Here is a 27,212-nt window from a genome sequence, read left to right as displayed (position 1 = left end):
CTAGTCTAGAGAAAAGGTTGATTCAGGAGGAATGAGGTGATTAGGTAGGTTCAGAGCAGGCCCTTGAAGGTCTTGCTAAGGAGTTTGGACTTTGTCCTATAAGCAAAATGAAATCACTCAAAATTTCTGAAAAAGAGTTTTAGTGCTACAGGATGATTGATCTGGAAATAATATAGTATAAAATAGAGATCTCATACACTGTGGGCCAATTAGGAGACTAATGCAATGCTAACAGTCATGTACTAAGTATTTATTGTGTATGTACTTCATGAAGAGCACTGTGTCAAACTGTAGAGTAGCGGTTCTTCCCACACACACGCACACCCGACTGCCCTAAAGTGGCAGTTCTTAAACTCCATTGTGCTCAATATTTACCTACAGAACATATTTTTAATGCATATTTCTAGTCTCTACACCCAAATTAGTAGGTCTATGATAAGACCCCCAACATTTCTTTTTTTTTTTTTTTTAAGATTTTATTTATCCATGAGAGAGACAGAGAAAGAGAGGCAGAGACATAGGCAGGGGGAGAAGCAGCAGGCTCCTTGCAGGGAGCCCAATTCAGGACTCAATCCTAGGACCCAGGATTACAGCCCAAGCCAAAGGCAGACACTCAACCACTGAGCCACCCAGGCATCCCACAGGACCCCCAACATTTATATTTTAAAACCACATAGCCTCTGGTCTCTACAGATACAGATCAAGCTGTGTCACTGGAATACTGAGTCAAACAAACAAACAAAAAAAACCTGTGTAGCTTCTGACCTCAGATAGCTTACATGACCATATGGGAGATGAGGTGAATTTATAAGTAACTCAGAGAAAGAAGGAACAGATTATTTTGCAGCTGGGGGGATCAGTGTGTATGTTTGGGAGGATGAAATGCATACTAACCTTGGCTGTGAAGGATTGGTATGTTTTGGATCCACCTGTGCCAACACTGGGGAAAGACCTTGTAGGCAATGGAAATAATAAAAGCAAGAATACATAACAGTTGTTTAGTTTGGTTAAAGATATAAGTATTCAAAATCAACATTATAAAAGACAGATTGGGGCCAGATACCAAATGACCTTTTAAATTCCTTCTTTCTGAGTTTGGACTTTATTTTGTTGGCAACAGAGAGTATTGAAGACTTTAGACAGGGCCATGATATGACCAGAGCTATAGCTGAGGAAGAACAGTGTGGTGGTTATGTATAGGATGAACTGGGAAGGAGAGAGAAGGGAGGCAGGGAGAACAATGTGGACAGGAATCAGGGCCTAAGATTCAGGATACTGCTAATGCAAAATGGTAGGGAGGAGAAACAGCTTGGAGAGAGGATACAAAAATAGAACCAATGGGATTAAATGTGGGGCCCAAACAAGAGGAAGAAAAGATGCTTGTAAGAAATCTAGCCTGACTAACCAGGAAGCTGCCTAGGAGGCCTTTGGGAATGGAAGGGAGAGTGAGAGGAGGGAGATTACATCTCGAGATCTATGTTTTTGGGAATTAATCATATAAAATGCTGGTTGAAGCCTGAAAAGTCGATGAAATTGCCACAGGGGAGGGGATGTTGAGGGAAAGATAAAGAGCATTATGGGTAGTGTTTAGGAGGCATAGGGAGGAAAAGGAGCTAGAAGAAAACAATCAGAGAGGTAAGGAAAGAAGTTGCAGTATCACTGAACAAATAGTATAGAAGAAGAAGGAATGGTGGTCAATAGTGTTAAGGGCTACAGAGAAGTTCGGAGAATAGCACACAAAAGGCCATTAGATTTAGGAATCAGGAGATGATTGATGATCTTCAAGGGAGAAGATTCAGTGAATTAGGAAGTAGAAGCCCAGTTACAGGGAATTTTACATTAGTTTTGAGTATATAGAGGCAGAAAATGCAGCTTACTTTTGTAGTAAATCTGTCTAGAAAGGAGTGTTGAGAGAGGATGAGTTTTAGGTGTGATGGGATGAGAGGCTAAACCAAATTGCAATAGGAAATAGAAAAGAGGAGTTGGCATCCAGAGAGCCTGAGGACATAGAATCTGTAGGTATTGAAGATTAATTTGATGTAGAGATTGAAAGGAAAAAGATTCCATTTTTAAGACTTGGAACTGGAAGAAGGAAGATACTTGGAAATATAACAAAGTCTTAGGGCAGCCTGGGTGGCTCAGCGGTTTAGCGCCGCCTTCAGGCCAGGGTGTGATCCTGGAGATCCGGAATCGAGTCCCACGTTGGGCTCCCTGCATGGAGCCTGCGTCTTTCTCCCTCTGCTTCTGTCTCTGCCTCTGTCTCTCATGAATAAATAAAATATTTTAAAAATAAAAAAAGGAGTAAGACTCCAAAGACAAAACCGACTGAGGAATTCTTGGTCCATTAATACCAAAGGACTTTCCTAATATTCTGTCCATATGTCTCTTATGCTTTCCCTTAGGGTTCTGTATCTCAAATACCATCTACCATGTTCTACAGCTAAATCCTAAGGGACAAAAACCAAGATTTTTCTCTTGAGTCAGGTTGGTATAGCATTTGAGTTCTAGGTCAAGCCCATTAAAGCCAAAGTCCTGAGGGAAGGAGCAACTCTCTTTTGCCCTGTGTTTTCAGAAAGACCCAACATACTGATCTTCCTAGTTTTTATTGTCATTGTCCATGGAATGGCCCGAATCTATTCATGTTAACATTTTATAACCAAAATGAAAAGGATCTTTTTTCTACTGGCCCCTGTCTGCTGTTTTTTGGTTTTTAGTAGCTGAAGTTTTCCGTTGAGGTTCTTTTAAACGCCTACATGCAAACTGAAGAGCACTCAAGCTTTGGTGGGATATCACCCACAGCTGGAGTGCTGGAGGAAGGAGGGTACAAACCTCAGGTGCATCCTTCTCTTAAATTTTTTAAACAAAACCACTTAAGCAAACAAATTCCATCTGAAAGTAGGTGAGAATCTATCCAAAGAACGAGGGGAATGAACCTCTTTCCATATAGGAAATGGATATGGATTCATATGTGACCCAGATACATTGAATTGGCAAATTTGAGACATGTTGGACTGATCCTGCAGCCCTACATCTCTTCTAATCAAACAGTGAAAGGCTATGAACCATGAACCGTGGTGAGAAGCAGAGGAACAGTGTTGCAGCAATGGCTCCTCGGTTGGTGGTTAGGCCCTGTCTTGCTCTATTAAGCAAACACAGTTAATATAGATAAAAGGTAACCTTGATAGAAGTGAAAATTGAAACTTGAGTTGAAGGTAGCAAGCCAGGCACAGCTGCAGTTGTACTTCCTCCTATGTGGCAACAGGAGCTGCACTTACTGGTATTTTTTGGAAGGGATACAATTTTTTTAAATATCTTTTCTTCAGTGTGTTTTGGTTTTTAATGTCTACACCACTGATGGGAGAGTGGAATATGTTAGTAAGAAGCCACCTAGGCTTTCTGCATCTAATGTGTGAGGTCAGATCCAAGTTCAGTATTCTAATCATACATCTGCTATTAATTGGCTGTGTAACCTTGGACTAATCACCAAAAAGATCTCTGATGGTAGATTTTTCTTATCTGAAAAACCAAAGGGTTGAATTAGATGATCCCTTCAAGCCCTAAAATTCCACTGATTTATGATTCCTTATGAGGAAACATAACTTCCAATTTTTAAGAATGAATGTTGGGAAAAATATGCATTTATACAGTTTATTTTATATATAAAAAATCCCTTGCAATATCTGTCATGATTTTATCAGGCAAATATTTAGATGTTATTAGTGTCACTATGTAAATTTGCCTTCTTCACTGTTTATGTTCTTCAGCTTAAGAGTGTTGCAACTCTTTTTAAGATAGTACCTGGTCAGCGAACTCAATTGGATCAGTCCCTCCTCTCCTGTCTAGTCCTATGGTTCTAGGATCTTGAGTTTCACCCTCCCTAACATAGGTATAGGTGTGCTTCCCCTTGCTTAGGTTGAACTCCATTTACCTGTGTCAATGAAAGTGACTCCTTAGAAGATTATGTTAAAGAATTACTTCTCCTTTTATCTTTCTCAACAGTATTTCACTAGTACGGCCAGCTTCCTCTCTATACAATGTTGTCTCATTATCAGTTCCAAGAGAAATAGAGATAAGACTCATTTTAGCAGTGCATATACATGGAAGGGGAAGAGGCAAAGCATGGCTTAAAATCAGAAAAACCATATTAACTATTCAACTCCCACTCTTAGTGGCTTAAATTGAATGCATTTGAAGGATTAAAACAGTATTTTCTTCTTGAAACTGAAGAACTCCACCATCTTGCCTTTTAACTGCAGCCACCAAAAAAGGTACTAAATCTGAGCACCTATCTTCTCCCCCAGTACTGGAGAAGACTTGCTCAAAATGTTTTTTTTTTTTTCATGGTTGCTTTGATCAGTCACTGCTAAATCCATTCTCTCTCATTTTCTGAATGGTCTAAAACACTGTCATCTATTTTGTGTGTGTGTGTGTGTGTGTGTGTGTGTGTGTGTGTGTGTGTGTTTCCACTGACTGTGGTTCTGAATTCAAATAATGAGTGCTCATCCTAATGGTGTTTTCTTGTTTTGTAGATGTACAATATTATGTTAGCTTCATTTGATATTTAATTTCAGTTGTGAGTCTCTCTCTCTGAGCTGTTTTGATAGCTCCAAATACAATCATTGTTCATTTCTTTCATTTTCTTCCCTGCAGATGATTCAATGAAAGTGAAAGATGAATACAGTGAAAGGGATGAGAATATTTTAAAGCCAGAGCCCATGGGAAATGCAGAAGAGCCTGAAATTCCATATAGCTATTCAAGAGAATATAATGAATATGAAAATGTTAAGCTGGAAAGACATGTTGTCTCATATGACAGTAGCAGGCCAACCAGTGGCAAGATGAATTGCGATGTGTGTGGATTATCCTGCATTAGCTTCAATGTCTTAATGGTTCATAAGCGGAGCCATACTGGTAAATAGTTTCCTTTATCCATTCTTCTGAAAACTGTTCTAATGCAGCCATGTGAGAAATGAAATGGTAGAATTTGGATGACTTTTGATTACTTTCATTGATTTTTGCTATAATTCTGATGTATCTCTCCCTCTCTGCATTTTCATTTACCCAGTGATTTTTATTCCTGCTTTTCTATGCACTTGGCAAACATTGAAAATGCCATGAATAAAAACACTGTCGTAAGGGCCATGTTCTGGGTCAATCAAATATTTTTCTTCAGTTAATAAGTATGAGTTGAATTGTGTGATATGCTTCTTAAGCATCATTCATACATTTTTACATAACTTTTTAAAAAGCAGACCTTCTTATTATATTGGGTTCAAATTTAATAGGTAAAAGGATATAGTTTTTATTACCAATTTAAAAATTTTATCTTCAGACGATAAACAGTCTATAGAAATGCATACAAACACAACAGTTCCACTGAGACCAATAGATTCCATCTGACATCTGATATGAAAACTTTAAAAAAGAAGCATTTCTGGCCCCTCCATGCCTTAATAGGATTTGAGTCTGTGATTCTTTTTTTTCTCACATTGAGGTTATATTCAAAAAGAATGCTAAATAATTTTACAAACTTACATCTGGAACACTCCTAGAGCTACTCTTGTTTGGGTTTTTGTTTTGTTTTGTTTTGTTTTCCTCTGATCCAAAACGATACCTAAAATGGCCTTACCCGATGAATGTTTTTTCTCTTCTACAGGGAAGATTCCAGAAGTAAGTCATACACTTGCCTTCAAATACAGCCCCCAGCTGATCCCAATATATGAACAGATACTGTCTAAAAGATGAGCTTTTGCCATAGGCATCTAATCTGTGCATATACTTTGCCACTTGCTGGGTGATCAGAAATCTCCTTTTTGTCCTTTTTAAAGGTGAACGCCCATTCCAGTGTAATCAGTGTGGGGCATCTTTTACTCAGAAAGGTAACCTCCTCCGCCACATTAAACTGCACACAGGGGAAAAACCTTTTAAGTGTCACCTCTGCAACTATGCATGCCAGAGAAGAGACGCACTCACAGGTCACCTTAGGACACATTCTGGTAAGTGAGAGCAATGAACATTCCATATCTAGTAAATGTGTGTTCCTCGGTGCCCATTGAGGAAACTAGAAAGAGTTAAGTATGGAGGTTTTAATCTGTCATTCCTGTTCTGAAGGGTTACAACAGCAGAGACCTCTAGGGCTAATTATACTTCCATTAAGGCATTAATTGCTCTCCGTCTGGCTCAATGGGGATGATCATCTCCTTACCATCCTTGCTCCCCTAGAGAACCAGACAGACTGAAAGAGCTTGCCCTATAAAAATCCCTTTTAAATTTTTGTAAAAAAATTATAATCATCAGTATTTTCTTATGGTAAGCTTTATTAAGAGATTATTTTCCTAAAAAACACATGGACACACTTTTCATTCAGAAGTCTGGATGAGCAAATGATGCATAGTAAGTTACGTAAAAGTGTAAACTGAGTATAAATCATTACAGGGGGTTCCTTTTTGGCCATTTTGGGCTAAAACTTTTTTTAAATTGAGATATAATTGACGATATAACATTGTATTGGTTTTAGGTGTAACATGACTAAATTTCTTAAACCTGACTTTCTTCTTGATCAGCCTATTTATTTTTAATCTCTAGAAGATGAGCAGCAAAAGAATTCATTAAAAAAAAAAAAAAACTATGTTCGATCTTGATGTTTTCACTCTTTATTTAGCCAAGGAAGATAATAAAACTTTTTTCAACATTTAGAATTTCCCTCCTAGAAAAATAAAACTGAGTTTATTTTCAAATTTGGGACCTCATGTTCTTGATGTTATCTCACAAACTTTTAATTGAAGAAAAAAAAAAGGTTTGTTTTTATGTCAATCCATGTACTGCTTTGACTAAAACCCAGCCCCAAACCCACAACTGGTCACAATTCAGAGACTAAGGATTAAACAAGTCAGCCCCAGCGAAACCCACCATGAGAGATCATAGGTGGTAAGAGAAGGGTTTCTTTTACAGCTCATTGTTCAAAGTAATGAATTAAGGATGATTTTGGCCCAAAAAATTAGTTCTCTTCTGCTGCTTTTTTTCAAGTAAGATCCAAAGATAGTGATAATTTTTTAGATAGATTCTAGAGGACCCCAAATTTATGCAGAAAACCTAATAATTTTAGCCCTAGCAAACCTGCATTTATTTTAATTTGAGATTCCAGTAAGATCTTTTAGTGCTTTAAGTCCCAAAACTCTGTTTTAAACAGAGCAACAGGATCAGAAAATAAAAGCCTCAGTTCCTAAAATTCTGACATATTCATAGGGCACATTCTATCAACAAATCAGAAAGATCAGCCCTACCCACAAAATTGAAATTATTACTTTAATTAGCTCCATTTTTATTGATTTAGTCCAGACTTTGCTATAGCCACTTGGCAAGGATATGCTAAATGTATCCACATATGTCAATGCTCTGAAAGGCCATCAGTTTCTGGCTGAATGGCTAAGTCCCAGCATGCTTTACTTACAACTAGATAGATGTCACAAAATAAGGGATCTCTTTCTATTTCATTTTTAAGCCACACTAACCTCCTTGAAGAATGAAATGGCCCTATATTTTTTCCTAAAGAAACAACAGTGGAGGCTCCGGGGTGGCTAAGTGGTTGAGCTCTGCATTTGGCTCAGGTCGTGTTCCCAGGGTCCTGGGATTGAGTCCCACATCAGGCTCCCCGCAGGGGGCCTACTTCTCCCTCTGCCTATGTCTCTTCCTCTCTCTCTATGTCTCTCATGAATAAATGAATACATAATAAAAAAAAAGAAAGAAAGAAAAAGAAAGAAAGAAAGAAAGAAAGAAAGAGAAAGAAAGAAAGAAAGAAAGAGAAAGAAAGAAAGAAAGAAAGAAAGAAAGAAAGAAAGAAAGAAAGAAAGAAAGAAAGAAAAGAAAAGAAAAGAAAAGAAAAGAAAAGAAAAGAAAAGAAAAGAAAAGAAAAGAAAGAAACTACAGTGGATCTGGAACCAAAATACTCTGCTCAATGATAGTCATTAAATCCAAATCCTTTCTTTCTTTTTCTTTCTTTCTTTCTTTCTTTCTTTCTTTCTTTCTTTCTTTCTTTCTTTCTTTCTTAGATTTATGTATTTATTTTCAAGGGGGAGAGTAGAGGAAGAGGGAGAGAGAGAATCTCAAGCAAACTCCTTACTGAGGGTGGAGCCTGACTCAGGGCTTGATCCCACAACATGATCATGAGATCATGATCTGAGTTGAAATCAAGAGTCACTTAACTGACTGAGCCATCTGGGTGCCCCAATCCAAATCCTTTCATATGTGAAAGGAGACTGTTCTTTCAAAGAAAACTCTAACATAACAATCAATTTAAGACTATTATCTTATTTCAGTTTATTAAATTTAAAAGTAATATAGATGCAAAAGGATCCATATATCCTGGCTTCTCTTAGCAGCCTCATTCCTAAAGGACAGTTTGCACAGAGCCCTAAGACACCATTTGTTCTGTAACCACTGAGGGTCATTGAATGCCCCTCTTGTGTTCTCCTTACAGTTGAGAAACCCTATAAATGTGAGTTTTGTGGAAGAAGTTATAAGCAGAGAAGCTCCCTCGAGGAGCACAAGGAACGCTGTCGTACATTTCTTCAGAGCACAGACCTCGGTGAGACTGGTGAGTTCATGCAACACTCATTCTACACACATGTAGTGAGTATCTACTCTTCTAGGTGGTGGGATTCAGTAGTAGTAAAATTAAAAAAAAAAAAAATCTGCCCTCACAGTTAACATTTTAATGGGGAAAGACAGACCATAAGCAAAGTAAATAAGTAACATATACAGTGTATTAGAAGGTAGTAAGTACCATTAAGCAAAATGAAGCAGGTATTGAGGGCAGAAGGTGAGTCAGAGAGGTGACATTTTAACAGACTTACAGATAATTAGGAAACAAGGGCAAAAGCCCTGGGGCTTGAGTTTGAAGAAGTATAAATTGTCCTATGTGGTTGGAGCATAGTAGGTAAGGGAATATGACACCAGAAAGGAAATGGGAAACCAGATCTTATCAAGCCTTGTTGGCCATTATAAGGCTGGCTTTAACTCTTAGTGAAACTGAAGATCTTCAAAGGGTTTTGAACTGAGGTGACATGATTAGACTTCTCATTCTAAAACAATCACTCTTTTAAATCATTTCCTATTGAGAAGAGATTGAATTTGCAGCAAGATTGGGAATTGGAGAGTCCAGTTAGAAAACCATCACAATAACTCAAGTGGGAAAAAATTGTGTCTTAAAGGTAGAGCCAAGGATTTCGTAACAGATCGACATGGGATTTGATGAAGAATGCAGTTGCCATTCTCTGAAAGATCAATTGAGAGCAGAGCAGGTTGAGGGGTGGCTTAAGGCAGAATCAGTTAAAACTACAAGGATTTTATTTGCCCAAGGGCCCCAAATCATATACTTATCTACTCATATGATTTATTGTGATGCTTATCTTTGGCTTTGAGAATTTCATATTTTATTCAGTGTTTTGAATTATATGCCTAAGGGCAATTGGTTGAAACACTAGATGCCTTTCCATATATCAATCGTGATTTTATTTCCTTCACATTCTTCAGTTAAAACAGCATGAAACCTCTTTGTGTCACATCTTTGCAGTTGTACTCTACTCTGTCCCATCCTGTTGACCGTCATCCTGGTTCTTCAGTTTAGGTTGTCCAACATTTTTATTTGGTTAATTGAACCAATTGCATATTCAGAGTATCAAATCCTCAGAGGATTTGGTGTTTGCCAGCAGTAGGTGGAATTGAATGATTTGAACGTTCTAAAACAGAAAGATTACAAAAATATGACCGAAATAATGTGAAATTCAGGAAAAATGGAGTGGAAATCATTAGTAGCTTAACTGTACCTATTTTGAGCGAGAGGAAACTTTTGTTTTAGATAAAGCCTATTTTATGGTGTTAGGAGCTGGCCAACTGAATTCCGTTGGTTTGCACTGCTTCTGCTTTTTATCCTGATGGCATCTTTTGTTTTATCAAGGAGTTGGATTTCCTCCTTATTTCTAAAGAGAAATGTTTACAACAGACAGAGCTCTTGCTGTGAGACATTCCCAGGTTATGAAAATCTATTATATTCCAAATAGAATTATTAATATTTAAAGCTAGAAGGTTAAAGAGAGCATCTAATCCTACCACCTCATTTTAGAGGTGAGGAAATTGAAACTCATAATAAATTCAGTGACTTACTTAAAAATCACTAGAATTTTTGTTGTTTTCATGATTAGCTATATTTCTTTTTTTTTTTTCAAAAATTCATTGCAATATAATTCACTTACCATAAAATTTACTTTTTAAAGTATACAATTCAATAGTTTTTAATACATTCATAAAGTTATACAACCATCACCACTAATTCCATTAGATTTTCATCACCGTTAGCAGTCATCTCCTGTTCCTCTTCTCTTCAGCCCCTGGCAGCCACGGATCTATTCTCTGTTTCTATGGATTCGCCTATTTTGAACATTTCACATAAATAGAATCATGCAATATGTGGCCTTTTATGTCTGACTTCTTTCACTTAGCGTAATGTTTTCAGGGTTCATCCTTGTTATACATGTATCAGGACTTCATTCCTTTTTATGGCCAAATAATATTCCATTATATGGATTTGCTAGTTTTAAAACAAATCTGTTCATCGTTAATAGACATTTGGGTTTTTTTCCACTTTGAGAAAATATGGCTTGATCAGCTATTTTTTAAAGGTTATATATTATCTGGTCAGCCAAAGAAGTATAGTAGCACACATACTAGTAGACACACACATATGCATATATGTATGTCTTGATTCTCTTGGAAGTAGGGGAAAAATCAGTACACTATCCTCTGTGAGTAGTAAATTCAAAATTATTGATTTTAAAGTAAAGTTACCACCTTATTTCCCATCTGCATAACCTTTTTAAGGAATTTCAAATTAGGAAAGTATCAAAGAAATATTTTAGCTATCTTCAGTGGTTTCAGGTGATTCAGGAAATGCTGAAATACAGAGACTGAGTTAATTTGCATTTCATAGGGTGGTTTGATGGATGCATTCAACAACATACTTGAAGTCTCAGCGAAAAAATAAAGGGTTAACTAAGTCAGCAAGTTTTTATTTTTTTTGTTTAAAACATTTTACAAAAAATATTTTGTAATGGTGGTTTCATGTTATAAAATGTATAAAGTCACAGTTTAATCAAGTGTAATAAAAACTGCATATCAGTCAATATATTACTTTTGTATTTCAAATAGCTTCCATGATTTTTCCTGAAATCTAAAATGTAAAGAATGTGGGTTTTAGTTTGTTATTTCTTTTTTAGTAACTCTACAGCCAATATGGGTCTCTAACTTACAACCTGAGACAAAAAGCCACAGGTTCTTACAAGTGAGCCAGCCAGGTGCCCCCAAAATGTAAATATTTAATCCACACAAGCCAGGGATCCCTGGGTGGCGCAGCGGTTTGGCGCCTGCCTTTGGCCCAGGGCGTGATCCTGGAGACCCGGGATCAAATCCCACTTCGGGCTCCTGGTGCATGGAGCCTGCTTCTCCCTCTGCCTGTGTCTCTGCCTCTCTCTCTTTCTCTGTGTGACTATCATTAAAAAAAAAAAAAAAAAAAATCCACACAAGCCAATCCTTTAATTTTTGTCACTGCTCCCTATATGGTTTTCATTTGTTTCTTTCTTAAAATTGGGAGTCCCAGTCTAGATATCATGTTCCACTCTGAACCTGACCAACATAGTATCACCAGTGGTACATCTTATTCCTTCATCCCTAGCTTTTAAAGTGATGGTACGCCATTGCTACTATGGATGTGGCCCTTTATTCATCAAGTGCTTATTATAAATTGAAGTGCAGCCTAACGTAAGACCCAAGCTTTGAGTAAGCGGATCTTCATGGAAGCAGGACAGAAAAAAAGGCTTGGACTAGACACCAGTCTACAAAAGAGTGCCATATTGGGTAACAGGACTTACATATAGCCTTACTAGTCACTTTTCTTTTAGTCAGATAGCATTTGTTGGATTCTCTGTGTGCCAGAGCCGTTTGTAAAAATGAGAGAGTTTAGCCGCTACCCTTGGAGAACTAATAGTCCAACAAGGCAATGGGCACTTGATCTGCTAATATATTACCAAGGTCTAAGAGAGACACATGTGATACTGTTGCTTCAGTCCAAGTTTCTATACCAGACCTCATAAATGATGTCATCAAGATACTCCAATTCTGCTGTCTTAATGGTGTGTATATGAAAAGAAGAATAAAGGGGGATCCCTGGGTGGCTCAGTGGTTTAGCTCCTGCCTTCGGCCCAGGGCGTGATCCTGGAGTCCCAAGATTGAGTCCCATGTCAGACTCCCTGCATGGAGCCTGCTTCTCCCTCTGCCTGTGTCTCTGCCTCCCTCCCTCTCTCTCTCTCTCTCTATTTCTATCTCTATCTCTCATGAATAAATAAATAAAATCTTAAAAAAAAAAAAAAACAAAGAAGAAGAAGAAATAGAGAAGAACACGGATTTTGTTTTCTCATTAGCTTGATCTTTATTCCAGAAAGGGACTAATACCTGGCATGGAGATTCATTTAGCCTCATTTCATACAAATTATGAGTACTTGGAATGGGACGTATTTTTGTATGACAAGTTCTAGCAATAACAAGATTTTTAAAGTAATTGGATAATTATATTTATTTATGAATCTTCAAGTCTCAACTTGTTATCTTCACACTGATTGTTTCAGCTGAGCCAATACAAGCATGAGAATTTTTGAATGAACTTACATTTTTGCCAAGTAGCAGACCAACAAAAAAGTTTAAAGTGTTTTAAAAGTTGATCTTTCCAACTGATTTTTCTTCTTAAAAAGTGATACTATCTTACAGGTAGTATTTATTCTACTTGCTCCAAAAGGCAACAATTTTATGTAACTTTTTTGTTAGAAGCTGCCTCAGTCTTTGATAGCAATCTTTTGTTAGACAATTCTTGTTACACAATAACACCTCTATGTTCCACTGTCCATTAGCTACCACTGACCATACCAGAGAAGAGACAGGAAGCAGTGCCTCTTAGTTGAGCTCCATTTAACACTTCATGAAAAATTCTGAACAAACAAAAACACAACCAATTGCATAGTTAAATCTGCAGTTACTTTGAGAAAGAAATTGCATCATGGAAATAGTTAACTGAAAACCAGACAATTAAGACTTGTATGGAGATTAAAGGTTGAAACTTGTTTTGTAATTATGACTTCATATTAGTTTTATTATTTATATCTTCAACATTTCTTTAAAATCATTTTGCTAATGAAAATTGGTACACCCACTATGTAGCAGGCAAGTGACATGAAGGGGAATTGATCCAGAATTACAGCCCTCCTGTGCTCACTCAGGAACCAAGTGTATAAAATTGCTCTTTGCCACTATCCCATATTCCCCCACACCCACCCCTTGCAACATTAAACTGCCAAACACCACCCAGGAACGGATTTCCTATTTCATCATTTAAACCCATTATCTTGTCCCCTTACTATCTTGCCAAACTGGTTTCCCTCCACTTACATTTTTGAGACATGATGTGGCAAGATAACAAGTCTAGACTATATAAACAGACAGTTGGGTCTTCAAGTTGAAGCAGAGGACCAAAAAGCAGTGGTCCTCTTTGTTAGCTTTTTAGAGTAACTGAACCTGTAATCCTGAAGAGATCCTCTAACCCCAGAGCATTTCTTTGTGTTTTAAAGGGTCCCCATGTAGCGGTATTATGCAGCAAACTGTCCAACAACAAGTTAGGCAAAAGACCAACAGTTTGGGGGAAAAAGGAGTACATACAGCACATTCTATTGAAGTTGGAGCTTTTGCCTAACTTGCCCATTAGAAATTGGTTAACTCAGTAAAGATGAGCTTAATCTCTAGAGTGTGTTTACATGTCCATTGATGGTTGGGATCTTGGAGTTGATATTTTGAGTGAACAAGACAGGGATGGGGAGTGAGAGTGGGGGGAAACCTTCAGAGGATTTTGTTGGCTCTAACCAGAGTTGTGGAGATGGGAAAGTTTCCATCCATGCCCCCAATTATCTGTCCAGCCAAACACTTCAGAATGTTATCTTTTTTAAATGTCAGGCATTTAGCCACTGTTTTACAGAGTAAGATTTATCTAGAAATGACTGTCAAGACCGGCTTGGTGAGTAACCAGGGATAAAAGGTGATATTATCTCGGAAGGTTGCCATTTAGTGACATGCCCTCATTACATTATTTAGGTCATGTATCCCCGCTCTAGCATCCTCGCAAATATAGAGGATATTGAGTATGTATCCTCAGAAAGCTGCTAGTGGTAACTGATAGTGAGTTGGTAAAATGTAGACAGTAAGAGAGCTGAACAGGAAAGTAGGCTGGTGACATAATGCCTGGGGTGAGTCCTGGGGCTGAAGGGATAGATCTCTGGGGGATGATTGGCCCACTAGAGGAGTGACTGAAGAGGCCAATATGAATGAATAGTGGTAAAATGGGGCTGGAGTTAAAAATTCCCCCTGGACTGTTTTGCATTCTCGTTTTGCTGTAAATCTTTCTGATAATAATACAATGTTGGGGGTGGGGAGGCTGGGGGGTGGGGGAAGCAGCTGTTTACCTGGATTTAATCCTCTCAGAGTTGCTCAAACCAGAATGACTGTCCCCAATGAAAGTACCGATTAACTCCCCCTCAGATGCTTCTAAGAAAAAGCCTCCTTGTAACAGCCTCAGGTACTGATTTCAAATCCCAGAGCTTTGTCTTTCATCTCTCTGCTCTTGGGGCTCCGGGTAGTGCCACATCTGGCGGTGGTTTGTGTGAAAGGAAATAATATATATAATAGTTTCCTGTTTGGTCACTTAAACCTATCCCTGTGCTGGACAGAATTTGACCCACTTCACTCAATAGCAAAGTGTCCTGTCGCTAACATGCCCATTATTTACAACAGCTGGTCAGCCAGTGATAGTGCTTTACCACCAGCCCCAAAGCTGCCCAAGCCCCTTATTCTGACCCTTATTGTTTTTATTTACACAAATAGTATTATTAATAACTGAAACTGAAGGCTGGGACTTGTTTCTTTGGAGCATATAATTATGTTTGACAAGAAACTCCCAAAGTCTAGTAAATACAGTCATTGTCCTCTTAATCCTTTTTGGAGCTAGATTTCATTTTATTCCTGAATTTTAAAAGCCTTGAGCTTTATAATTTATTGTGTAATGACTGGAAACACAGACAAAAACATGCTAATAATAAAATGAAACATATTTAACATTTTGAATTCTCTTTTTCTAATTTGGCTTTGGTTTTCTTGCCTTGACCATACTTGACAGTCTTGTCCTGGAGGTTTTTCTCTTATTTCCCTGCAGAAGTGGCCAGTTTTCTTCTCTCTGGGTATTTCAATTTGTGGTACCGAATGTCTGAGAGGACTATGGAATTTGTGTCATTCTTTCTGTATATTAGAATCTCTTCATACAGCAAACTCCTTTACAGAATGAGCACTGACCATCCCTAAATCTATGCGTATATTTTGGGGGAAAAAATCTGTTCTACAGCCATCCCTTGCTTTTTACTCAATCTCTTAAGCTAATTTCAGTTTCTTCTTCCTTAGAGACATTAGAAATATATGGATATGTCATTTTAGTTTGGACCTCCTGAAATGTTTGTGATAAAACAGAGAGCAATGTTTGTAGTAACACAGTATGAATGTGTGGGACAGGAGTGAGCAAACTGTGACCCTTGGGCCAAACATAGCCAGCAGACTGTGTATGTACACAGGTGTTTTTACATTTTTAAAGGGTGGTGGTTGGATGAAGAAACCAAAGAATATGGGACAGAGACTCTATGTGTCCTACAAAGTTTAAAATATTAACTATCTGGCCCTTTGCAGAACAGTTTGCTAATCTGTAGTTTGGGTCAGCATCATGTGTTCAAGCTTAAAGTCTTACATTTAGAGCAGTTGGTATCTCTTTGATCTTTAGGCTTGTACTCTTATTGACGACGGCCTACTGTACCAGGGTAAATTATACTTTATTTATTCCAGTGTACTGTTTAGTTGACTAGACGTTAGTCCTAAGTATATATTCTAGTGGTTTTTAATTCTGGCTGCATTTTAAAATCATCTGGATGGGATCCCTGGGTGGCGCAGTGGTTTAGCGCCTGCCTTTGGCCCAGGGCGCGATCCTGGAGACCCGGGATCGAATCCCACGTCGGGCTCCCGGTGCATGGAGCCTGCTTCTCCCTCTGCCTGTGTCTCTGCCTCTCTCTCTCTCTCTCTGTGTGTGACTATCATAAAAAAAAAAAAGACTAAAAAATTTTTAAATAAATAAATAAATAAATAAAATCATCTGGAGAGGGGATCCCTGGGTGGCTCAGCAGTTTGGTGCCTGCCTTCAGCCAAGGGGGTGATCCTGGAGTCCCGGGATGGAGTACCACATCAGGCTCCCTGCATGGGGCCTGCTTCTCCCTCTGCCTGTGTCTCTGCGCCTCTCTCTCTCTCTGTCTCTCATGAATAAATAAAATCATTAAAAAAAAAAAATCATCTGGAGAGCTTTAAAAATACTGTGGCCTGGGCACCTGTACCAGAGATCCTGGTTTCAGGATCTGAAGGAGAACCCGGGCATAAGTGTTTCCTACATTCACTTCAGCTAATTCTAATGTACAGGCAGGTCTGAGAACTACAGGCCTACACCACTTAAAGGTTTATTTGTGGATTAACAACTAATCCATATTCTTAGGCAGTTTTTATTCACATTGTTCATTAGAAATATAAAGATGTATTATACAAATTGCTCTTTAATTTCAAGACAGAAGTGTTGCTCAGGGAAATTTTAACTGAGACAAGTTTGAAATGTGAGGAACATATGAAATAGATAATACAGAGCCCAGAGAAATAGAATTTAAGAGATAGGAACTGAAAGGAGCATGCTGGAAGAAAAGAAAAGAAAAGAAAAGAAAAGAAAAGAAAAGAAAAGAAAAGAAAAGAAAAAAACCACTCAGAATTTCAATACACAAATCACTGAGTAGATTTCTTGCTGTCTGGGTAAGTGTATCTATTTTCAAAAGTGCTATTAACATAAACAGAGCAGTAAATCTGGGGCACCATACTTTTTTTTTTTTTAAGTTGTTAAGAAGAATTATATCAGTCTGCAGGTGTCACACGCAGTTACTCAGAATCAGAAAGAAGGCTGATCGGGGGTTAGAAGATCTCCATCTATCTATCTTTTTGCAACCAACCACGTCCAGGCTGTTTATTTAATACTTCCTCTTGCTAATGAAGATACTGGTTGGGGATGGGTCGGGCTTTCCCATCTCAGCATAAGACTGCAAGATTTGAACGTGCCCTGGTGCTGGCTTCACTGACCACAGCAGGTACCCCAGGCAAGAATCTGAGCAGTAATAACAGGTAACGACAGAGTGTACATCAGACCTCTGACACTTTTCCTTCCAGTTTATTTCCTTTCCTCCCTCATTTATCACCATGTTCTTTTCCCTCTTCTTTTTACATTTTCCAAACCAGCAAGTGCGGAGGCAAGACACATCAAAGCAGAGATGGGAAGTGAAAGAGCTCTCGTTCTGGACAGATTAGCAAGCAATGTGGCAAAACGAAAAAGCTCAATGCCTCAGAAATTCATTGGTAAGAATACGACCCTTTTTCCTGCTGTTGTTAGCAGATAGTTTAAATGAGATAACATAGGATGCTTATATATTACACAGGCCCTTAATCTCTGTTAAAATTAGGTAATTTGTTTTCCATTGTACACTTTTATTCTTTGTGCTTCATTTTGATAGCTAGAGCAAATAGAATAAAATCTTTTAACTGAATAATCTTAACTCCTGAAGATGGGAGTATTTGATATCCAATTTCCTAAATGGAGTTGGTGTTAAAAATGCTGTTCCTTCCTCATTATTCTGAATGACATATGTTGCATGAGAGAGTTTATGCAATTGACACCAGTAAGATGTTTGAGATAGCATTTTTGTAACCTTTTGTAATTACATTTTACAAGTTAGTTCCGTAATCATGCCCCAACTTTTTTCATGTTCTAAAACTTATTGCCATACTTTCTTGAATTTAATTGAGGATGGGCTTTAAGAGAAAGTTGAAAAATTAGATATTTAAATAACAAAGCTAGATTCAATCATTTGTCTTAAGGGAGTTAATTTTTATGCCATCGGTTTTCACATTGTCAAACAATGCAACAGAATGAGATGGCTAAGAAAGAATTATGTTAAGTGTTAGGATTGCTGAATGGCAGAGATGTTTTGCCCAGCTCTTCCAGATGTTTACGTAAATGTGACCATCGTATTTAAAATAGATTTATATTTGTGAAGGGGGCAGTTGAATTGAATGCATCAGTTTTGCTATAAATTGAAATTTGGTGATATTGAACAAAAATAGTTATCACACGAAAATAGACCTCCCTTAACACCAGCAGAATTTTTTAAAAACGGCCAATCTGTTTTTCCAAAGATACTTGCTATGGATGTCTTACTATAGTCCTTTTGTGCTTGGTTCTTTTCAGGACAGATATTAAATACCTGCCTGGTTTTTAAACCTGGTTAAATTTTATTCTGGTCTAGATCATTTTTGTACAGGCAGGCATTTTATGTGAATTATAGAGACATATTGAAAGAACTCATATATTTCAAAATTACCTAGCTTGGCATTTATGTTTATTTAAGTGCTTATGCCTTATTTTTTTAATTTTGATTAGCTGAAAAGTTTTCATATCCTTTTAATCACTTCAAGAATTGTGTCAGACTAAATAAAGTTGGTGCATTTCAGTTTAGAGAGATACACCTCTCCTACCCCCCACCCCTGTTACCATCTTCCTTTGTGAGAAATGTCAGGGAGCATGTAGTGGCCTCCATGTGGAGTTTAGGAGCAGTGGATCAAATGTGATTCCAAGACATGATTTTAAGACATTGCTCATATTATCTTTTGAGCTTGACTGCTGTGAAGAAGTTCTGACTGGAGTCAGAACAAAGGAAAGTAGAGTTTGTTATTCTATGAGTGTAATTTACTTTGTAATTTAATTTGGGGAAAGTTTTGACTCTAGAAATGGCTGTACTTGGTGTGGAGAGGGACATGGGGAGAAATAGGCAAAGAAAAAAATGTAAAATGACTCAATTTCAATCCAATTATGGTCAAGGCGTTTTGGTCTAAGAGAACTTACATATGAGAGAAGGTGCTTGGTCCTTGTAGCTGCCCTACACCTACAGTTGAGCTAAAACCCTCCTTAATATAATAAAACTTGCTTTGGTATTTTTGTGGGTTTCAGAAAACATGTTTCCTATGTCCAAGTCCTTGCCATTCTGCTTGGTGCATTGGGGATCTGTTCCATTTGCTACCCTTGTAACCAGGGGATTTTTACTCCATTTCCAGACTGAGGAGAGATGCTTGTAGGTGCTGATTTCTCTCATCTTCTGAACCATCATGTTCATTCTATGCTGGAATCAGGAAACCCAGTAGAGTTAGCTCTTGATTTGAGCTGAGGTAGCAACTTCGAGGCTTCAGGGCTCTGAATAACTGGGGGAAATTTTGTTTGGTAAATTGTGGTATAGCGCAGTAGGAAGAACACTGGATTTGAAGCCAAATGACCCAGGTTCCGATTCTAGCTCAGTCATTTCTTAACCGTGTGTGTTTAGACAAATCACATAACCTTTCTGGGCCTCTGTTTACTCATCTGTGAAATGAGGAGACTGAATAGGTGATGAGGTGATCGGGAAGGTCCCTCCCAGCTCTATCATTCTACAAGTCTGCAAGATGAATTAGCAGAGGCTGCAATTACGAATACCACTTTGTGATTTTAAGCCCATATGTGTAAATTCAGATAACGGTTTTCTCAAGACTATACAGACAAGGTGTTTATGTTATGAACCATGTCATATATTTTAGTTGTTTTTGTTTTAGGAAGGTGTGGTTAAATGAGAATCTATAAAACAGCTACATTAACCCAACATTCATCTGTTTTACTGAGGGCGTTACTCCTTGTTCATTTGTTCTTTCCCCTGTTCATTGGTCGGGAAATGGGAACAGCGCTCCCTGCCATGCCCATGATCTTGTTCCTGAGCCCTGTTCTAAACTTCTAGCATTAGCTTATATCCCGAACCTTCCTTTTAGAGTTTTTTTTTAAATAAAGGAAACCCCTTGAGTCATTTAATGGAGTCAACTTTTTTGATTGAAAACAGCAATACTGGGGAGAGAAAAAGGAACATTTTGACACTGCAGTGTATGGGATAAAGTGCTGCAAAACATACGGGGCTAATGTTTTCCCTCCTCTTCTCGTCTGTCTCCTATATTTCCTCTCCAAAGCACCTTTTTCTGAAAAGATTCAGCTGCCAGGGAAATGGCAAAGGGTAAAGTGTGAAGGAAGAATGAGTCACTCTCTTTAATCCTTGCTGACAGTTGCACAGCACTCAGACCAACCTTGGCTTCCCTGACCTCTTGAACTATGAGGGTAAAGGTGAAATTATACCATCAGGTCAACCTGTTACTTTCCCAGAAGGCTAAAGAGAATTACCAGTAGGTAGCTTTTTTCACAAATTAGAGATGAATTGAGGAAGAGGGACAAGATTGGGTTAAGTCTAACTGCACTTATTTTTTTTAAGATTTTATTTAGTTATTTATTTGAGAGAGAGAATGCAAGAGAGAGCATGAGCTGGGCGAGAGGCAGATAGATGGAGAGGGAGAGGCCTTCTCCCTTTGAGCAGGAAGCCCTATGTAGGGCCGGATCCCAGGACTCTGAGATCATGACCTGAGCCAAAGGCAGAAGCTTAACCGGCTGAGTCACCCAGGTGCCCTCTAAGTGCATTTAGAAACACAGAAACATGCCTTTGTTGAAAAGTAAGAATAAAATTAAATTGCCCACATAGAAGAAAAATAAAGCCATTTTTCCTAATTCTCCAAGAAATTTTGTTTTGTTCTCTGTATTTAGGACATAAATTGACATGCATTCATTAGATGTCGGCATCTTTACATCATCAAAATAGTTCTTCGTTGCTCTTTTCGAAGGACACAACGGCTTACTTTTAGCACCTAGCCTTTTAAGAGTTGTCCTTTTCTGCATCTTATTCTTCTGTTATAAACTTGTTTGACTAGACTTCTAACTAGGCCATCTTCAAATACTTGGCTCAAAATAGAGGCCAGATTTCTCTCCTGGAGGGAGGAGGAAAATGACTACATTTCTGCATATTTCTTTTTCTGATTTTCATTCTTTCTCCAAAAACAGATGTGTTATTTCAACCAAAGTGGTTACCATAGCATCTCCTTATTATTTTTAATTTTATGTATTATTTTATTAAAGGAAGTTTTTATGTTGAAAAGAACATGAAAAAAGATCTCACTCACCCGTGGTAAACATGTTTAGTGAGGTTTTGACACTTCAACAAACACCATCGATTCTCTCTGTGAAGTAACTAATGAGAAATTGTCTGCTTTGGTTAACAGAACTACAGGAAGCAGTTTGAATACCCATTTCTAACAGCAAAACGTATCTTCTCCCACTCCTTCTCAAAGGGCTGAAATCTATAATCCTATAAGTATTACAGAATCCTAGCATATTAGAACTTGAAGAGATATCAGGAATACCCAGCAAAGTTCTTGTCCCAAGGAAGAAGGGAGGATGGAGAGATGAAGAGATACAGCTAGTGGGTGACAGAGCAGAGTCAGGACTGGGACCTTGTTACACACTGCTATCCAAGGTCCAATAGTGGAGCCAAAGCCTCCTTCCCTGGAGGTCCCCCTGAGCAGTGGGGTCATGTGTGCTGCACCAGGTCTTTGGATAGGGAGGAGTGTAGTCAATGTAAGCTGCTGGAAGAAAAAACCCCTGAAGAAGGGCAGTTATTCTCCCTCAGGAGTGTGTTTTCTTGAGAGAATAAGTCTTCCCCTGGGGCACCTGGGTGGCTCAGTGGTTGAGCACCAGCCTTCAGCTCAGGGTGTGATCCTGGAGTCTTGGGATCGAGTCCCGCATCGGGCTCCCCATAGGGAGTCTACTTCTCCCTCTGCCTATGTCTCTGCGCCTCTCTCTCTCTCTCTCTCTCTCTCTGTTTCTCATGAATAAATAAATAAAATCTTTTTAAAAAGTATTCCCCTGGTGACTCCGTCAGGACCAATGACATCCAAATAGCACCTCTCACAAAGGACAGGGCTTCTGCAGCAACAAAACACGGTCTCCAACTCAATTTTCCTCTCCTCCACCCCCCACCCCATGGCTCTCTCTGTGTTTGCTCCCCTTCCTGCCTGTTCTATGGCTCCCTTCTACTTTCCTCCTCCTGGAAGAAATGTTAGTCACTTTAGTCTCATTGAGCTTGAGATCAGAGCCATTACCTCACAGATATTTCATTTAACCTCCTTACTTGCCCCTCCCTCCTTTTATCGAACATGTGCTTGCAGTAAGAGTAAGCAATAATACACATGGGATATGGTAGGAAGGTAGGGCAAGTACATTTCAGTGACTTGCAGAAACATAAAACCTGAACATTGCTCATCACCCCTCATGATGCCTGTATGCCTGTAATAGTGGAAATGTGTTATCTTTCTAAAGTTCAAATCATCCCCCCTTCAAAAAACCCTTTCAATGGCTTCCCATTGGAATAAAATCTGAACCACCCAGGTGTTCTGAGCCTTGTACAATCTGTCTCCAAGGTACCTTTTCTAATTTTATCATTTCAGCCAACTGATCTTTTAATTCAGCCACAGTGAACTACTCACACTTCTATGTAATACTTTCCCTCTTGTATGTAATCGTTCTGTCCATGCTGTCTGCCTGGAATGCCCTCCCTCACATCTGCCTTTGAAAGTACACATGGGGTATCCCTGGGTGGCGCAGCGGTTTGGCGCCTGCCTTTGGCCCAGGGCGCGATCCTGGAGACCCGGGATTGAGTCCCACATCGGGCTCCCCGTGCATGGAGCCTGCTTCTCCCTCTGCCTATGTCTCTGCCTCTCTCTGTGTGTGTGTGTGACTATCATAAATAAATAAAAATTTTTAAAAAAATAGAAAGTACACATGGTTAGGGTGCCTAGGTGGCACAGTCTATTAGGCATCCACCTGTTGGTTGCAGCTTGGGACCTGATCTCAGGTTGTAAGATGGAGCCCTGAGTAGGGCTGCATGTTCAGCAAGGAGTCTGCTTGGGACTCTCCTTCTCCCTCTGCAACTCCGTGCTCGCTCTCTCTCTCTCTCTCTCAAATAAATAAATACATTTTTAAAATTTTTAAAGAGATTTTATTTATTTGAGAAAGAGAGGGAGAGAGTAAGAGTAGGGGGAGGGGCAGAGGGAGAGGAAGAAGCAGACCCCCTGCTAAGCAGGAAGCCCAACATGGGGCTCTATCCCAGGATCCTGAAATCATGACCTGATCCAAAAGACGCCTAACTGACTGAGCCAGCAGGCACCCCAATAAATAAATCTTTTTAAAAAAAGTGTATGTGGTCTACATTCCATAATCTCCTGAATTCTCTCTCTGCTCTGTTCTTCCCCTGTACTCAGGCAAGTTTAACAGTTTTGGGATGCCTGAGTGGTTCAGTGGTTGAGCATCTGCCTTCGGCTCAGGGCGTGATCCCTGGGTTCCAGGATATAGTCCCACATCAGGCTCCCTGCAAGGAGCCTGCTTCTCCCTCTGCCTATGTCTCTGTCTCTGTCTCTCTCTCTGTGTCTCTCATGAATAAATAAATAAAATCTTTAAAAAAAAAGTTTAAGTTTTTTGTGATATGTAGAACTGTCTTCACTACCATCACTGTCACAGTTTTTTGTAATATATAGAACTGTCTTCACCACCATCACTTACAAGCAGACTTAAAAAAAAAAAGTTAATATTTGTCCTGCATTACATGGCATATTGAGAAGCTGTCCATATTTTTATCTCTTCACTTTCTTGACTACTCTATACTTTGTTCTACCACATAGCGTTTGGGGTACTAATTTGCAATGAAATTGTATAAATGCTGCATCTCCTGGACTGCAATTATATTTGTACTCCTCAAAGTACCTAACATGATTTGAGGCTAATAATAATAATAAAAGATATAGGAGTACTTGGGTGGCTCAGTCGGTTAAGCATCTGCCTTTGGCTCAGTTCACAATCTTGGGGTTGTGGGATCAAGCCCCACATGAGGCTCTCTGCTCAGGAGGGAATCTGCTTCTCACTCTCCCTCTCCCTCTGTACACTCCCTCTCTCTCAAGTAAATTAAAAATATATATATATCTACCACTTATTGAGTGCTTACATATGCCAGGCATTCTGTTAAGCACTTACAGACATCACAACTCTGTGCATCATAAATACTTCTTGAATGCATGGTGCTGGTCCATATGGAACAAAGCATAGTTGCTTGTCCACTGCTTATGGGGACCATCCCAGCAGAGAATCTGAAGTCACTGCCAGTGGTGGGATTGTGCAGCCATGGGCAAGGTAGCAGTCAGGAAACAATAATTTATTCTCAAACACAGGGGTGCCTGGGTGGCCCAGTCAGTTAAGCATCTGACTCTTGATTTCAGCTCAGGTCATGATCTCAGAGTTGCGGAATCAAGCCCCACCCAGTGTGGAGTCTGCTTAAGACCCTTTCTCTCCTTCTCTCTCTACACCTTTCCCTCCCTATTCCAAAAGAAAGAAAGAAAGAAAAAGAAAGAAAGAAAGAAAGAAAGAAAGAAAGAAAGAAAGAAAGAAGAAAGAAAGAAAGAAAGAAAGAAAGAGGAGAGAGAGAGAGAGAGAAAGAAAGAAAGAAAGAAAGAAAGAAAGAAAGAAAGAAAGAAAGAAATCTTTAAAAAAAAAAAAAAAAAGCTCAGACACAGGCAGATATATATGGGCCCTTAGATTACAACTTAGTTCTCCATTTACCAACTTAAGCAGCCTTGACAAGTTAACCTGTTTGTAGGTTAGGTTTTTCGTCTGAGTAAGAGGTGCTAATTCATCTTAGGCAAATGAGAGAATATGCAAAAAGTAGCTAGGACAGCAGTGAGTACATAATAAAGGCTCAATAAATAGGAGCTATTTTTATGAGTATTATGTATAAGGCACAGTGCTAGGTAGTGTGAAGTATAAAAACCAGAGGTAAACATTAGAGTGGTGGATCTTGTCACTTGACCCCAGAAGCAGAGGTCTGAATCCACGTGTTCAGTTAAGGTCCCTTTTAGCTCTAAGTGGTGATTCTGTACTTTCAAGTTGGCACTTAGAAGACAACAACCAGGGGCACCTGGGTGGCTCAGTGGTTGAGAGTCTGCCTTTGGCTCGGGTTGTGACCCCAGGGTCCTGGGATCGAGTTCCCTTTGGGGAGCCTACATCTCCCTCTGCCTATGTCTCTGCCTCTCTCTGTGTGTCTCTCATGAATAAATAAATAAAATCTTAAGAAAAAAAAAAAAAAGACAACACTTACATATACCCTCACCACATTGCAGCAATTCAAGTCAGGCGGCTGCTCAGTTTAGAATTTCCAAAGTCTAGGGATTGACACCTTTAAAAAAGAAGCACAGGTAAGGAATGGCCCTGGTTCCTAAACTCAGGACTTGCTTTTGCCAGTTGTACTTTCATCAGAAGGAAACCTCTAATTCAGCCTGAAGCTGCTATCATTAATCATTCAAAGGTGTGGTACGATTTTGACTACAAGCTGGACTAGAGGCTCCGTGCAGGTTTGGGAGAAGTTATACGCTTGTGGTTTGACTAACCTTTTTTATGAGTATGTTACTAAAGAAACGTGAGCTGTTGGCTTTTCAATTACTGTAGCTAACCCCTTCTGGGTTTCATACACATTGAGTCATCGTGTCTACAGGTGACTGATAATCATCTGTACTACTCAAGTTACCGTAACTCGGAGATGAGGGGATCTGATGATTGCAGGTTGCGTGCACGTGAAGATCTGAGGCTCTCCTGTCTTCACAATGAACAATGGTCTGCCTTAACCACAGAACTCAGTCAGATATTTCCACTCATCCAGGGGTGTATTTTCCTCTTACTGTTTTGCCTCTTACAACTTTAGCACTCAGCTCTCTTCTGACATGTGCTGCAGGTGGTAGAGACTGTGAAACTGTAGGCCTAGTTCAGTAAAGCAAACTCTTGGGAGAAAAGATAAAAACAGAATTTGTGATGTGCCTGTCCTACCCCCAGAAACCTTCTGGAACCTCTCTGTAAAAAGATAAAAAGATTCTCAGGGACCCCCTGGTATTTGAAGAGTGGAGTAGAGCCAGCCACACTGGAAAATCATCAGTGACCTTGAAAAGGTCAAGAAACCAAAGTTCATAATTTCTGTCATTTTCAGAGGAATGAATTTGTGACCTTAGCTGACTTTCATGTTCTCAGCCTCACTCTTTCAAATAGCTTTTTTTCCCCCCTTCAAATAGCTTTGATCAAAGATTTATCCAATCTGGAAGTTTAAAATAAGAACCACTGATGACTTTGGCACATGTCTAATTTCCTGTTGCTTTTTATTGAGTTGCTAAGGCAGGGTGTTTGCAGATTTTTTCTCTCAGGTATTTGTCTAGAAACTATCAGGTTGGCCTTAAGGTAGTAGGGATGCAAGACAAATCCATCTTATTCAATTAGATCTTCTAGCTGGTCTTTCAGGCTCCAGTTCCTTGCTGTTCTGGTCTTACACTTTGCTGTTCCATTAACCTGAAAATAACATTTTGTCACAAGCCTCCCTTGTTCAAGGGCATGAAGCAGTTTGCTCTTTGTTCAAATCCAAAATCCTGTGGTTGGTCATTCAGAATGTCTATCTTTTGGTTCCTCTATGTATTAACATTTTTTCAATAACCCCCCCAAATGTGGGATGCAAAGTGCCAGAGACCCATAGGGCAAGAAAATTATTTCATTTTTTAGTTCTCTGTCATTCTTGCTGATTATTCCAAGGGAAAAGTTTTTTGTTTGGTTGGTTTTTTTTTTTTTTTTTGGAAAAGATTTAGATTTAATTTGATGTTAGTCTTCTTTCATACAAATCTCACATTTGGTAATCTCTGTTTTTGACAAAGAGAGGGGATCTTTGTTTCCAAGTAGTCACAGTATCTGATCAAAACTTGATCGCTCTGTTTCCTTGTTTTTATTTTTCATAGTTAACCTTCTATTTGTGGTGCGTGAGTCTAGCCTTCTGTTTATATTAGTGATAGAAAGTTTACCTAAAAAGCAAATTCAGGGCAGCCTGGGTGGCTCAGTGGTTTAGCGCCGCCTTCAGCACAGGGCGTGATCCTGGAGTCTCGGGATTGAGTCCCATGTCAGGCTACCTGCATGGAGCCTGCTTCTCCCTCTGCCTATGTCTCTGTCTCTCTCTCTTTCTCTCTCTGTGTGTGTATTTCTC

The 27,212-nt window shown here is 39.0% G+C and overlaps 1 protein-coding gene across 3 annotated transcripts in view; it reads left to right on the top strand.

Annotated features, from left to right (window-relative positions):
* IKZF3 (IKAROS family zinc finger 3) overlaps positions 1-27,212 on the top strand; it is a 91,905-nt gene that overhangs the window by 55,718 nt on the left and 8,975 nt on the right. The window contains exons 1-5 of one of the 3 annotated variants that reach the window (XM_041723716.1): positions 2,418-2,484; positions 4,651-4,911; positions 5,829-5,996; positions 8,477-8,593; positions 17,449-17,565. In XM_041723716.1, coding sequence (XP_041579650.1) covers positions 4,659-4,911; positions 5,829-5,996; positions 8,477-8,593; positions 17,449-17,565 — 655 coding nt within the window. In that variant the 5' untranslated portion in view covers positions 2,418-2,484; positions 4,651-4,658. Of the gene's footprint in view, positions 1-2,417; positions 2,485-4,650; positions 4,912-5,828; positions 5,997-8,476; positions 8,594-16,806; positions 17,335-17,448; positions 17,566-27,212 lie in introns of those variants that run through there. The other 2 variants (XM_041723715.1, XM_041723717.1) reach the window with 2 other exon arrangements.

Source organism: Vulpes lagopus, chromosome 12, assembly GCF_018345385.1.
Source record: "Vulpes lagopus strain Blue_001 chromosome 12, ASM1834538v1, whole genome shotgun sequence".
Taxonomy (NCBI): domain Eukaryota; kingdom Metazoa; phylum Chordata; class Mammalia; order Carnivora; family Canidae; genus Vulpes; species Vulpes lagopus.
The sequence above is the reverse complement of the archived record's forward strand: the minus strand, read 5'-3'. Positions and strand labels throughout refer to the sequence as shown.